The sequence below is a fragment of the Lepisma saccharinum genome, chromosome 1 (genome assembly GCF_977018435.1).
Source record: "Lepisma saccharinum chromosome 1, izLepSacc3.1, whole genome shotgun sequence".
Lineage (NCBI taxonomy): Eukaryota > Metazoa > Arthropoda > Insecta > Zygentoma > Lepismatidae > Lepisma > Lepisma saccharinum.
In genome coordinates, this window is record NC_139229.1 from 98,428,430 (window position 1) to 98,443,996 (window position 15,567).

Genomic DNA, 15,567 nt, shown 5'->3' on the forward strand with positions numbered 1-15,567 from the left:
GAGTGAAATCGAATGAAACAGGTAATAGTAAAGAAAGTGGTTTATTATAACTTACCGTAACAATGGACTGCTCAGTTTAATTCAATTCAAATGTTTGTAATTTCCATATAAACACCGTCCTTCTCTGCTCATAGATAATACGTCACCAAATTCGGGGATTCATTTCTGCAACATTTGTGGTGCGATGCTACCAAAAGCAGTAAAGCATCATCCAGTTGCTCCTTAGTTTCATGTCTATTCTGATTCACTTCCTGCTTCACTATGCCTCAGAGTGCCTTTATCACAAGTTGTAAAACCTGGACCTCGAGGTCGCCAAGGGAGTGGCGTGGAAACTGCTGCTGAGGCAAGACAAATGAACAATATGAACAAATGCAGTGTGTATGGGTACAATTTAGTTTGTTTCATTCCTCTCTGCTTATTATCAGAGCTAGGAATTTTAGGTGCTGCACCTTAAATTTTTTTGTGTGAAAATGGGTAAAAAAGTGACTCATCCCCAAAATAAGCACTTATTGAACTTTACTCATGGTGTTTCGGTTGCACCTTTTCCACCTTTTTCACAATCTCAGAACCTTTTGCACCTTTTCGCCCTTTTTGCATCTTTTCATTTTTTAAAATACAACTCGCACGCTGTTTAACCCCACCCACATTCGAGGCACGGCTTCTTAGCACGCGATTCTTGTTTACCGCACAACAATGAATCGGCTTTCTTCAGTTCTTGGACGTTAATGTAGTAAGCGCGCGGACTTTAAACAGTGCCAATAATGACGAGTTACAATTGCTAGAAGTTGTGCTCTTTTTTTCCTATGCTGTATTGTTTATGAATTATTGTATGAAAGCTGTTTTGTTTTCGTTTCCTTCTCCCGTCTCAGTGAGCAAGGTAACTGCAATATGTGATCGACTGATCGATGCATCGGATTTGCTTGTTCACCATGCCAAAACTTAAAGTAAATGTTGGGAAACTGCAGGACATTGTTTAGCAGTGACGGCATTCAGAGTGATGGATCTGTTCTGAGGTGTGATGTGTGTGATATTTCTATTGCTGTTGATGACAAACACCAACGCACTCGGGTTGTGCAGCATCTACAAAGTGGGAAGCACATCAGGAATAAATAACTATGAGATGGTAAAGGTGGGAAGCGACAGCAATTCATTGGTGAGGCGCTTGCATCTTCGAGTTCCAAAAATAAAAGTGAATTTTTCAGTGAGACAGCAAGGACATTTATAGTGTGTGGAATACCTCTTTCGAAACTTAACAATCCTGTCATGAAATCATATTTGCAAAATAGACTGGGAAGTCAGTTCCAGATGAGACCACCTTAAGGAAATCTTAACTTCAACCTCTTTATGAACGTAAAATCTCGCAGATCAGGCAAGTAGTAGCTGACCATCCAGTCTATTTCATACTAGATGAAACCACAGATAAGCAAAACAGGTACGTTTTGAACATTTTAGTAGCACCTCTCAATGGACATCAAGTGAAAACCATGCTTTTAAAAACTTATTTTCTCGGCAAAACAGATAATGCAAGTGTAATGCAAAGTTTCAATGATGCAAGTTTTGTATTGTGGCCGGAGGGCGTAAAATATAATAGAGTGTGGTTAGTTCTTACAGACCAAGCATCATACATGTTAGCTGCATTTTCTAATCTGAAGAATATATATATCCTAACTTAAAACATATGACCTGCATTGTTCATGCTTTGCATCGAGTTTGTGAAGCTCTTAAAGATGAATATACATATATGAACGAATTTGTTTCTAGCATTAAGAAAATACTGAAAAGGGCTCCTTCTAGAATACAGAAGTACGTAGAAATTACGAAACGTCCACTACCACCCTCTCCCATCCTCACTAGATGGGGTACATGGTTAAAAGCTGCAGTGTTTATTTGCAATGATTTCCATACAATATCGAAATTTTTAGATGCTTTGCCTAGAAATTCCTCAGCTGTAGAAAAAGCCAAAAAACTTGCACATAAACAGGAATTGCAAGATGAACTCTATATTGTACATGGCTTCTCTTTCCTTACTACTACAATCACAAAACTGGAGGAGCAGTGTCCTGAAAAGGAAGCACAGTGGGCTGTTTTGATGGATGTGCAACGAGAGCTGCAAGGGGTCGGGAAAGAGAAGTTAGAACAAAGTTTAGCCAAAACCCCTGATGTTCAAGAAGTCGCAACCAACAAGGATGTGGATTACCGGTTGAAAACAAAATACGCACCACTTGTGTCTCTTGACGTTGAACGTTCTTTTTCAACTTACAAGTATCTGCTTAGTGACCGCATATGTAGCCTTACTCAGAAGAACATAGAAATTTTGAATGTAATCTATTTTAACAGTTTTCTAGATGACTAATTCTAAGCAAGTAAGAAGCATGTTTTCCTTTATGTCGCTTTCTAATGTATCAGAGAATTTTCTTTGCTTAGTTATATTAAACGATTTAAAACCAGAGAATACTCTATGTGTTTATCCAGGCAAGTTGAATCATATATGTATGCACTTCTCACAATAAATTTTACATCTGAAAATTAGCACCTATTTTAGCACCTTTTTTGTACAAAAATTGGCACCTTTTTTTGCACCTTTATTGGCAAATTTTTGCACCTAAAATTCCTAGCTCTACTTATTATCTAGGGATATAAGGTCTCATGGCAGGCTATGACCAATCACTACTTCCATTGTGTGTGTCACACACATATATTGAAATGAACTTGAATATGAATAGACTGTGAATGGTAGTTTCACATATAGCCTATACTAATATTTGCACTACGTTAGTTTACTAAGTATTTGCACTTACCTCAAAGTTATTAAATCTTCTATCAAACTTGAATTTTAACAACAAGATCTTCTTCGTTCTTCCTCCTCTTCTAGTCTCAGCCACAAATGTTACTTTCCAATCATATAAATTGATGCTAAACCAGCAATCTCGTTACATTTCATATGTTCATGATTATGAACATGCGTATGAACATAATTGAAATGCCCATAATTTTCTTCGTACTTAATATTAATTGTAGTAAACAAGTGTAAAAAATTGTAATTACATTACTATATTAACAGTGTTTATTTCGCCTGATCAAGATTTACTCTTGCTGACACTAAATTTGATTTCTGCATTTAAATTTACTACATTCAGGTCAATAACTGAATATTAGGTCAATAAATTCCGACCTTCCTACCACCGTCGCAATTAAACAGTAGAAAAAATAAGAAATAAAGTATGTGCACCCAACTATTCTCCAACAACATTTTAAAAACTTAATTTTAGCGAGTGACGAAGCTTCAATTTGCCTTCACGAGGCAAGGACATTCTCTCGTCTTTATATTCGATCTCAGTGAGCACAGTATGTGATATCACTGATTCCTGCGAAAGTGAATGAGTAGTAGAGATGTGCCGGTATGGGACAAAATCCTGAAGAGCAATCCAGAAGAAATAACTCTAGAATGAGGTATTGCTTTGTAGGTATTATTAGAGAGCATGTCTAATAATTGTAACCAAGTTTGAGAATTCAAGTCCAGTCATGTATCAAAAAAAAAAAGTCCCAATATGGAGAATTTCTCTGAGTCACAATAACCTTTTTCATGTCGGATACAAGCATGATGATGTGTTCGTACATCACAAAAGTGCAAAAGTACTTTCAATCCTATTTGTACGTATTATATAACAAGGAAAAATTAAAGTGCATTTTAGACTCTGCCATGTATCATTGATTGAATTGCTGAAAAATATATTTTCGTGAACAGCAATTGTTGGAGATTTATCTCTAAAAAACTAACCACGATATATCTTTTTTACTATATGTATTTTTATGTTCGCATATAACAGAACTTTCTGTTGCTCATTTTGCTATTCATTTGATTTTGTATAACTTCAGTTGTTTATGTTGTGTATATCTAATGCTTTAAGAAACCTGCACTCCCATTGGTCAGTTCATATTGGGTAAGGTGCCTAGTTGCCGCCATCTTTGCGAGGTATCTTACTTCCGCGAGTGTTCGTGGAGAAGTCACTCCGGCAGCAGCCGAAAATCACCGCGTGGCGGACATTCATCAAAGAACGTAAGCCTAACGTGGCTACTTTTCATTCGTGTCATTTCAGTGAAGTGCAGTGATATGTAGTTCATTGTCACATGAGCATTACAGTGCTGATATCATTCATTCTACAACCTTGGTGACAATGAAGTTCGACCAGAAAGGAATACGTGATTAAATGCACAGAGGCATAGGCGGTGGAATGGGTGACCCGCAGAAGTGACGCATGTGTCTAAGAGAAGGCGTATGAGCAGGCAAGAATTGTGATCCCAGCATGTTGCACCCAAGGTCACGTAAAGAACGAAAACGGGGAACATACGCGTGACATTGAACTTCGACCAGGCACCAGACCCATACGGTATATTCCAGATAGTGGCGCATTCGACGGAAGCATGACGTCACGGACACGATAAGGGAGTCCACCGTATATAAGCGCGTGCTGTGCACCGAGGAACCGCAGTGCATCATCACCATGGCCAGGGGCAAACTTATTGACAACACCGTGAGGAGAAGAGTGGTGGAGTTGCAACGGGATGGACTCAGTGAACGGGAAATAGGGCGCCAACTGAACTTACCCAAGTCAACCGTCCACTGCATCATCAAACACCACCAAAATACGGGTACTACAGAGCCAGGTAAGGTCCCCGGTCGAAAACGCCTGCTGAGCGTGCGTGACCTACGGATATTTAGGCGCTATATCCAGACCAACAATCATGTTTCTGTGGCCGAATTACGACTGTGGACTCGAGAACGCTTTCACATTGAAGTGTCAACCAGAACCATTCGCCGTTACCTACAGCGATGCGGTTACCGAGTGTACAAGGCGAAACGTAAACCCTTCCTTTCCATGTTGAACAAAGGCAATCCACTACGGTGGGCACGAATGTACCGGGGATGGACATTTCGGCAGTGGAACAGGGTTTTGTGGACGGACGAATCCATTTTCAATGTTGTGTACGGGAAAATACGGAAAACAGTCATTTGTCGGAAAGGGGAACAGAATGAAGCAAAATGTTATGCATGTCGGGTACAGAAACCTGCGTCAGTGATGGTATGGGAATGCATGACGGCATCTGGGGTTGGCCCACTACACGTCTGGAGTGGCATCTTTCCACAGTGCGAAGGCACCTGTTCCACAGGCGGCGTCTCATCTTTCAACACGACAATGCCAGGCCTCATGCAGCGCGGCTGACAAGAGAATGGTTGACTCGCCATCACGTGCGAACTCTACCATGGCCACCATCGAGTCCCGACCTCTCGTCCATTGAGAATGTGTGGCGTGTTCTTAAGCGACGTGTGCAACAGAGGGGACCCACGACAGTGGCTGCTCTTATGGCCTGCCTGCAGGAGGAATGGCACCGCATCGATGTGGAATACCTTGAACGACTTGTCCGCAGCATGCCCCGACGCATTGCCACAGTTATTCGCCGACGGGGCGGCGTCACACCATGGTAAAGAGGATCCCCTCTAACAGTGGTCGAACTTCAATGTCACGTGTAGATGGACGAAAATGTTATATTTTGTGTGGACACCATACATTGCTGCGTTGCAGCGCAAATTGATGTTTTCCTTTGTTCCATGTATCCTGCTGAATAAAATATGTTCAGCATATGCTTGTGTTCTCCTTCTTTCACAAGGCACTCCTATATTTGTGACTCGTCGAACTTCATTGTCACTAAGGTTGTAGAACTAGTGGCGTGTTATTGTAACATCGTGTTCCAACTTCATATACACAGTTTATCTAGGCAGGACAGTGTAATTACTTAAGAAGATCGCGGTGAACTCAGCTCTATGGTGATACAATCCATTCCAGAGAGCAGGGTCCTACCGGGCAGGAAACGATTTCATCTTTGGTCCTCTACGGTCCGGAACGCAAACAGAAATATTAATTTGTTTATGGCATCAGTGTGTATATTGTTCTACAATGTGAAATATGACTTTATAACCACCAAGCATAGTTTGAAGCTACTCCAGAAACTAAAGACCACAAGTGTGTTCATGGAACGTATTTGGCGTGCATAAATGAGCGGTTTAATTCAGAATATAGAAAAGAGATTTCTCTCCAATTTGTATTCCAGATTTAAAATTGCTTTTTTTTTCTTACTCTTGAACAAACTTAAACTTTAACCATTTATTTTTAAAAAATCACGAATTGTATGCAAAACTTTCAGAAGGTGATTATTTTGTCCCTGGGTGGTTATACAAATATGCGAATTACACCTTATCCTGTAAGAACCTACAATGTTTCAATAACAACTTAGAGAATATAATAATATTGCAAAGGTATCTTTATTGCCAATCATTATAACAGTTTTTCCTGTTCCTGAAGAAGGCATTGTATTTTAATATACCTTTCATTAACTTTTGTACTCTTTTTATGTACTCTCTTGTCAACAGTGGTGGCGATTATGGGGGTCGAGGGGGGCAGTTTCCCCCCACTTTTCGCCACTTTTGCCGTGGCACTATGGTAAACTTTATCTACAAAGGGAAATATATTGTCTTTGCCCCCCAGTTTTGGCACCTTGTCCCACCGGTTTTGGTACCCAATCACCGCCACTGCTTGTCAACTATGCATTTTGAGTTTGTAACATGTACATTCTTGTGTGAACAGCTGTCTTGAGGCTCTCTAGTTGTTCTTCAGTAGGACAACATAAGTATAAATTAATCAATTAATATACAAATCAACTTACGTGCACCGTTATCACTCGATAGACAGTCACTGCACTGAAGTTCCTCATCTGCTCGAAGTCCTTGATGGTAATTGGTCCTTCGACTGCTGCTTGCCACTTTGCCAGCTCTTTCTCTTTGGAATTTTGGCCGTTGACGAACCTCGTCTTCCACAGATCCATGCTAAATTCCATGAAACTGTGTCCGTTTCTGTCTATAACGAACGATCCGTAAGAAGGCGCTGGATCGTTTACCTGAAAATGCATCATAAATCACCAGCACAAATGAACTGTTGAAAAATCTATCACCTATTTATCCTAGCTTGCTTATTGTAGAGACGTTTTAAACATATTTGTCTCTGAAACATCCCACTTTTATATCTTGAATTCTTTGCAATCTTTGTCTTGTTGGATAGGTTATAAAATAATACACACATCGCAGTACTATTCATAAATGTTGATTTGTTGTGGGTAAATTAAATCAATGAACACTGGTGTACACAGGATTTTGCTTTTGGAGGGTGTTGGAATTGTAGCTAAAGTTGGATATTACATACTGCGTCCTGAGGGCGAGGATACACTACAACATACAGTATATCGTAATTATCACTATTAACCCTAGTTTTAAAAGTTGTTCAAAGATTAACTAACTCTCTAGCCTTCTTAAACCCCGAAGGTTTATGGCTGCAGCAAGACAAGCCATCCATCTGCCCTATCCTGGGCAAGATCAATCCAATCTTTTCCATCCTTACCAATTTCCTTTAGGTCCATCTTCTTGTTCAAAGAAAAAATGATAATCCGGGGTCATTTTTAGGGGCGTTTTCAGTTATCACTTGGTTTCCCCATAGTTCTTTACGACTTTCACTTGAAAATTTTGATTTTCTCAACACTTCGGCGGGGCTGTAGCCCCATCAGCTCCCCCCATGCTTATGCCAGCGTGGGTAAATTAAGTTGGACGAGTCCATTGTGCATACTTTTACCTAACAATAAGCTGTGTTAAAAAAAAAAAAGTCTCATTTGGTACAAGCATTCCATCAGCAGGTTCCTACTTTTGTCAAAAAATGACATTGGTTTTGAAATAAAATTGCAAAATATAAAAAATATTCCGTTGTCCAACTAAATTTACCCAGAATTTAAGTTGAAAGCACTTCTGTTTGTAATAAAATGCACGAGAAGTGAGGACGAAGTGTCCCCTCCCCATTTTTCCGCAATTTGGCACGCTGATTTTTGAATAACAGTCTAAATCTCAGCTGTTGAGATTTAGAGAATAGTGAGTTTCTTATTTACATTTTTAAACAGCTATAAATGTAATATAGACATTGCATCGAAGGGGGGGGTGTCTTTGTTCGCTCCCCCGTTTGAATGGGAATTAATTTTAATCGAAACATTGTTTATTGTTACCTATTTTGCAGACAATACTTTGGCGTGATGATCCTTGACGGAAACATATATTTTCGTGCCGTGGTTCAACCACATCATACAAAAAACTTGCAACATGTTCCCAAATAGATTTCTTTACGGCGTGTGATCAGGTGTTGGTTGTGGACGAACAATCCAAACGAATGACTTTTGCTCTTTGGAAGTTGTACTTCATCGGAGAAGATCTGATCGATTTTCGTAAAGACTTAGATCTTGTTATGTCAAGCCATAGATATTTCTACAAGGCATGGCATTCTAGGACAAATGTCTGAGCGTTCATATTAGTTTGAAGAACTAGTTTTAGAATAGAGAGGCTTGGATCTTATGATTCCGAGCGCATATTTCGTAATCCAGTGGTGACATCTCCACCCCACCCCCCTCAAAGAGAATTTTATACTCATACACAAAAACATTCTAGTGGCGATATTTATTCTTTTCCCAAAAATGTATACAGACATATATAAAACATTCTATTTGTGACATGTCGTTACCTACAATTTGTGGCAAGTGCAAAAAATATGTATCAACAAAAAATATTGGGCGAGATACGTTCTTGAGTGCAATGAAAACAAAATTACATTACCGATTGCAAAGTCATGTTCTACAGGCTGAACTAAAATTAACATACTATACTTAAAAAAAAACGAAAGAAAATGTTCCTGCCAGTTAAAAATTAAATTAGATCCATTACCCAGTACATCGTCTGAAAAACCGAAAACTATTGCTCAACAAAAGCTCTTTTAAATGTTCAGAATGACATGTTCAAATGATAAATGTGACAACCGTGTGGCTTTGCTCATTATATTCTGAGGGGAAGAGGAAGTGAAAAGTTACCGCGGCAACAATGGCATTTCTGGAATGACGTCGATCATTGAAAGGTAGAACCGGAAGTTCTACTAACACAGTTCTTCTAAAACAACAGGAGGACGCTTTTTAAAAAAGTAAAGTGCTCCCCTGTACTCTGCACCATGCCATGAAGGCGTATAGAGGGTGTGCGGTTAGGGCCCCACACTTTCTTGATCTCGGCCGAGCTGGGGGTGATGTGATCAGCACCACGCCCCTCGCCGCCTTTACCCCCCAGAGTTTCCTCCAGGTACTCACTTTACACGACGCTGGGTGGGCGCCGGAGCCGCTTGAACAGGTTGAAAAAGTTCCGGTTCTCCCCCGCCGGTGATCGAACCCGGGTCTCTCGCATGGTAATCAGACGCCCTAACGACTGAGCTACCGCGGCTTTTATTGACACGAAATGTTTGAGCACAATGTACAGCTCTCCGCTAACGAGAAGATCCCCAAACGAGGGGCGACGGGGAGTGGGTGTGCATTTTGGCATGGTTCAGATTAGGGATGGCCAAACGGATCCAAAAGTTACGGATCTGGATCCGGATCCGAAAATTCCGGATCCGGGTCTGAAAGTTTCGGATCTGGATCCGGATCCGAAAATCCGGATAAGGATCCGAGAGTTTCGTATCTCAATCCCATTATAATATTACCACTAGTGTTGCTCACGGGACGGGACAAGCCTTTTGAAATTCGAGACGGGACGAGACGGAATGCCTTTCTCGTCTCGTTTTCGAGACGAGACACGAGACGGGACGGGACGGCTTTTGAAAAGTCTCGTCTCGTCTCGAATGTCTCGAAAAAATAAAAGCAAAATATTTAATCAGTTGCAAATACTTGTTTGCTTGGAAAAAGGTATTTCAATTAGAAACGTTGATAAGCGCGTGTTAAGTCAAAAGAAGACTATTCTAGAGAGAGGAATGAATGAATGAATACCTAAACTTATTTTCTATACTCTTTCGAAACACAGAGTTACTCCCCATTTTTATTTTTCAATCCATTCCAGGTTAATAATTTTATGTTACGATAGTACTCCAGATACTAATACAATTCTGAATAACATCAAGTAAAAGGGCAGGTAGAGAAGGTGGAAGGAGGGGCCAAAAGATCGTGGAGTATCTGAGTCCGAGATTTATCTTGTAAACATAGTCTCAGCTCTATAGGTTGGAAAGATAAACGGACCGACGGATAGGGTTTATTATTATTATTTAATTTTTACATCAAAGGGTGTACAGAAGTGAATGTTATTAGGAAGTAGGAAAAACATTGTGGGAAACATGGCAGTACAAATTGATAAGGAGTTGTTGGTAAAGTTATTAAGGAGTCCAAGATATTAGCAAGACTAAGAGAAAGAGATAATTGGGGACAAATAATCTTGCATTATCCCACTCCAAACAGCTGAGAGCTAAAGAGGAGGAGACAATATGGGTATTATGGAAATAAGTAATTTGGTGATTTTAGTGTTTACAGGGAACCATGACAAGATTTTACCACGTGATTATTTGCACGGGTTGCGAAATTTTTAGAATGTTATGGAAATTTCGGAAATGTCTTTGTTGAGAAAATTCTTGTTGTTTCCCTCAGGCATTCTACAGGTGGTTGGATTCGATTTTTTTAAGTCCGTTTGAAGATTATTTCCAATGCTTTTTTTATTTTTTTATTTCTTATTTAAGGAAAATACTATTCCTTGGATTGTAATAACGAAATACTGAGCCTGATATAGAATAGATTTCAAATGAAGGAAGTACACTAAGTTCTGTATAATCGTCGTAGAAGGAAACGTTGTTCTATGGGGACTCCCCGATGGTACAGTGGTACCGTCGCCACCTTGTAATCAAGGGGTGCCGGGTTCGATACCCGGTGAAGGAACATAGTGATTTGAATCCCACTTTAAAGTGTGGGTCCAGTCCCGGTTAGCCTTTCTGTAAATCAGATGAAAGAATGTTGTAGCTGTTCTTTTTTTTCTGTGAATTTAGCCTTTAAGTGTATGAGCAAAATACATGTAGTATCTACTGTCTACATTTTCAATCGTTACTAAACAAATTTCACAAAGTAGTTTTATCAAACTTCAGAGAGAAGCTGACACCAATGTCAGGGTGGCGGGAGCCTGTTTACGGCCAGGGTGTATTCCGAGACTATTTTTCGCCGTTCCTCACTGACAGAGGTTTCGCTTTGAAGAATGGACATCGTTGCTTCAGGGGGTAAACACCAAACATAGGGGCGAGGTTGACCTGCAGTAGCGGGTAAGTACCATAAATCCAGGCCTAAAGTAGGAATGAAGGTTGATGCAAGGGAGGGGCAATAAAAATTCTGTAATTTGCTTTGCTTGCTGACAGGAAGTTTTGCAGGAAAAGCTGAAAAGTAAAACGGCAGACTTTGAATTAAAGAGGGACAGTGAACACAACTGCTTTGAATTATTCGCCGACACACAAGCTTCCATTTCGAAGGTGAGGCTATCAGCAGCGACGTTATTAGAGGGTTGGAAGCAGTGACGACGCCAGAGGAGGCAGGGGGATGCCCCATGTCAGACACTTCGCCACCACCCCCCCCCCCTTCGGGCCCTCCAACTGAAGTTAATTAAATATCGAATAATAAGAGAGTTCATTTATAAGAGTATGACGATTTTCACCTTTTCAAAGTGGTGTATTCTGCATGATATCACTTTCCTGCTTATAATACCAACTTGATTAACAAATATTAATTTGTTTAGTATATATATAGTTATGTGTATGTGACTTTCGTTCAAGATTCGAGCGCCGACCTGGGAATAGGTGATTTCTCATTCATTTATGTCCTGTAATAGCCGAGATTAACATAAGTTTAAACCAGTCTTAAGAAATGGGAAAAAGTGTTGAATGTGGATGGTTTTAAAACATCGCGAATATTTTCAGGACCACAAGACATCATCTGTAGTACGGGCAAATTATTCTAATCGTGGTCGTTAGTGACAACGCTAATTATTAAAAGACATTCAAAGTTGATTCAAGATTTGGTTGGTTGGTTGTTTGATGTTTTAAGTCCACTTGATGCACAGAAAAGCCAATCGGGATTGGACTAATAGTTTAAAGTGCCTCCACTGGGTATCGAACCCAGGACCAAAGGTGATCGAAGAAAACCCGTCACTACATGTCAGTTGTTGTGGATTCGTCGCGGTTTCTTACTATTCACGGACTTGAATTTCGAGATGATGAGTCTGAGGAAACCGTAACAAAGGGAATTTATTCGATACTCTTGAAGTTAATGAGGGGATATTATTTGGAAATGTATTGAACGTGAACCTTAAAATGCAAATTACACTTAAAATTCGATTCAAAACATATCGCGGGCAGGTAAAAGAATGCTTATTAGGATTTGCCACTCTTCAATCATTGGATGCAGGTTCGCTCTTTCTCGTACATATCAAAATCGAAGAACTTCTTCCCATGAAACCCATAGGTGCCTGTAATTGTGTAGCACAGACATACGTTGGAGTGGTAGAGTACGAGTAAGTAACGCCAGGGTCAGAATATTTCTTGAATTATGAGATAACTGTAACCTTTGTCTGATTTTTTTATCCTGTGATAACATTTCCCTGAAAGGTGAAACACAAATTTTGCCCAAAACTCTTCAGCATTACGAAGATGGTTGTCCTTAAAATCTTTGAAAAGGCTTGCTCGAAACAGGATGCTGGATGCAAACTGCCTCATTTGGCTGTTCTTGCCATTGAGAAGAAATGTCAAATCCTGGACGTACCAAAGGTGGGCAATGTGTTCTCCAAAGCACATAGAGCAGAATTCTCCTACAGGAGAAGTGCCTCACATTGTTTCTAATACTTAAGAAGATTCATTTCTTCCAACGTCACGTTTATTTTGCAAGAAAATTAAACTCTTCGAAGCATTTTTTCGTCATTTATATTATTATCTTATAACTAAAATATTTATATCCGTAGTTTCATCTCAAGAAAGACGATGAATTATAAAATTATGAATGTCTTCCAATACTGAAATAGGCCACTGGAGACAACGCAACTTATCAATAAAAAAGAATTAATGTCTTTATTAAAACGAATCATGTGGAGATAAACTCGTAATCAAGAAGTAAATTTAGGCAGTAAACGTCCACTCTAAATAAAAGACAAACACAAAACACCATACATGAATATAATAATAATAATTATTATTATTATTATTATTATTATTATAAGTATTATTATATATGTATATATATGTGTAGTGTTTTCGGGCGTTTTAATGTGACTGCCCCCTTACAATATTTTGTTGCCAGCCTTCCGCCCCCCCCAGTCACATTTCCCTGGTGCCGTCAATAGTTGGAAGTAAATTTATTAGGACGAGGAAAGTAACATTAGCTGTTGACAGTGTTGCACCAAAGGACGTGATGTGTGCTACTGTTTGTATAAATTATAGGAAATTTAAGCAAAAATTTATAATTGTTGAGACTTGAGAGTTGTTTCCTTCATTTGATCGTAGGAAGAGCCTTACTCTTAAAAAAAGAAATAACGCAGTACAGGGAAAGAATAACTCTTCACATTTCTCGCACCTGGTGGGATGCAACCCACATGCACAAGAGTATTGCAGGAAGTCTATGAACGAGGATGAAGAGGGATATGTGAAATTTGACTTACCTGCGGGTGAATTAGTGGATTCTATATTGGGTTTTAAGTCCACTTGATTCACAAATAGGCTAAATCGCGAACCGACCTACAGTTTAAAGTGCGATCCGATCCACTTTGTGCCTCCATTGGGTATCGAACGCGGGGACCCTTGATTACAAGACCTCGACGTTATTACTACGTAATCGGGGAGGCACCCAATTTACACAAATATGTTGATTCCAATAACACGTTATATGTATAATCTGATAATGATGCACTTTTGGTGCATCTAAACATATTTTTTTCAACTATAGCATGTCTAAAAGAATCATTGAAGTTGGGATTTTTATAACTTCAGGAGGCACGGCTCTGTAAATGTGCAATATAAAATATATGCAGGTTTGCCTTCAATACGTGGTGGTTTTGTCACGTTTCTTCGCTTCGTACAACATACTCTTTTGCAGGAAAGGCTTCTTGCATCCTCCTGGGGCCTTGCTCTAGCTAAACAAAAATATATTTCTTTAGCATAATCGAGCGTTACTTTTTTATGCCGAACAAGGATTTTATTGCGATCATACGGCTTTGAATGACAGTATCAATGAAGATTTATGTACACTACTACTTATAATAATGAGAATAAAATATTAATCAGGAATTTTATTTTTCGTCAAGTGGACTTAACATCCTTTTTTGTTATTTAGCAAATATTCAATTCATCACCTTTTTTTTGACATTAAACTTCTTGCCAGGACAGTTGTTTTTATGCAAATTTAGGCGATCTTAACTACACGTAAGCTAGATATTAGCTAATATTCGTGCTGTTATATTACTATTCTTCTACAATCTTTGTAACATTTCATGTAATAACAATAATAGAATTGATTAATTTACATATTCAAGTGAATAGACCTATGAATTATATTAATGTATTAATTTAAACATTTGCTTAATTGTTGTCGTTAATGTTATTATTATATTTTTTTCTGAAACACTTGGCTCGGACACCCTCCCCCGACATATATTTCTAGATGCGTGCCTGCCGAAGGATAAATTAGATCAAGCGGTGGTGGTATCTGACTTAGAGGCTAAAGAGAAAACAAAGTATGTGCGTCATAAGCTGAGCATAAGAAACAGCACAATATCACAAAGAAACACTTTTTGAAACTTATGTGATAGAAGATGTTTAACAATATTAAGAACAATAAATGCTTTCTATTTGTAATATACTAAGTATTGAAATTTTAAATAGTCTTTTGTGTTCGTACTACACATTTAAAAACTTTTTTGTTGCTCCCGAGCGCCAAGCTTAGAATTTAAAGAAGAAATATACATTTTCATAGTGCACGGAAGTTCGACATTCAGAAAGAAAGAAGGTCTAGTGGAAAACATTTCAAAACTTCCAAAAGGTATAGCAGTAATGAAAAGAGCACTCTTGTATGGAAGCCAGAAAAACCACAAGGTACATTTCATAAGATATCTAGCAATCAGTAACCAACAAACTGCATTTTTAATATTAATGTCCTCATGATTAACGAACCTTATTTATTCTCACCACGCAATGGGTAAAATATTTGGAGCTTTATCCCACTTTCCGGAAAAATATTTCGTGTTTCTGCTACTTTTGACTTTTGTTGGCATGATATCCCGGATCACTTTTACAAGACGAGACGAGACGAGACGGGACGAGACGAGACGGGACAGAACCCTTCGAGACGGGACAAACGAATATTTTCGAGACGAGACACGAGACGAGACAGCATTTTCACGAGACGGGACGGGACAGACCAAAGTCTCGTCTCGTCTCGTTTCGTGGGCAACACTTAATTACCACACCTTAAAAGGTATTATGATCTTCGATTACAAAGAATTTTTTCATTAGTTAGTCCTACAAGAATCTTTTTCAAGTGTTGTTCCTAAAATACTTTGCTACGCATCGGCTAACACACTCGTGCACAAAAATAATCTTACTTGTTTAACATAAAATGTCAGAGGTGATTTTGAAAATGCCATTGAAACGAATATGT

The 15,567-nt window shown here is 39.0% G+C and overlaps 1 protein-coding gene across 1 annotated transcript in view; it reads right to left on the reverse strand.

The window, feature by feature from the left end:
* Positions 1–15,567, reverse strand: part of LOC145998506 (ionotropic receptor 25a-like) — a 211,554-nt gene that overhangs the window by 106,241 nt on the left and 89,746 nt on the right. The window contains exon 9 of the mRNA XM_083134932.1: positions 6,721–6,951. Coding sequence (XP_082991058.1) covers positions 6,721–6,951 — 231 coding nt within the window. The remainder of the gene's footprint in view (positions 1–6,720; positions 6,952–15,567) is intronic.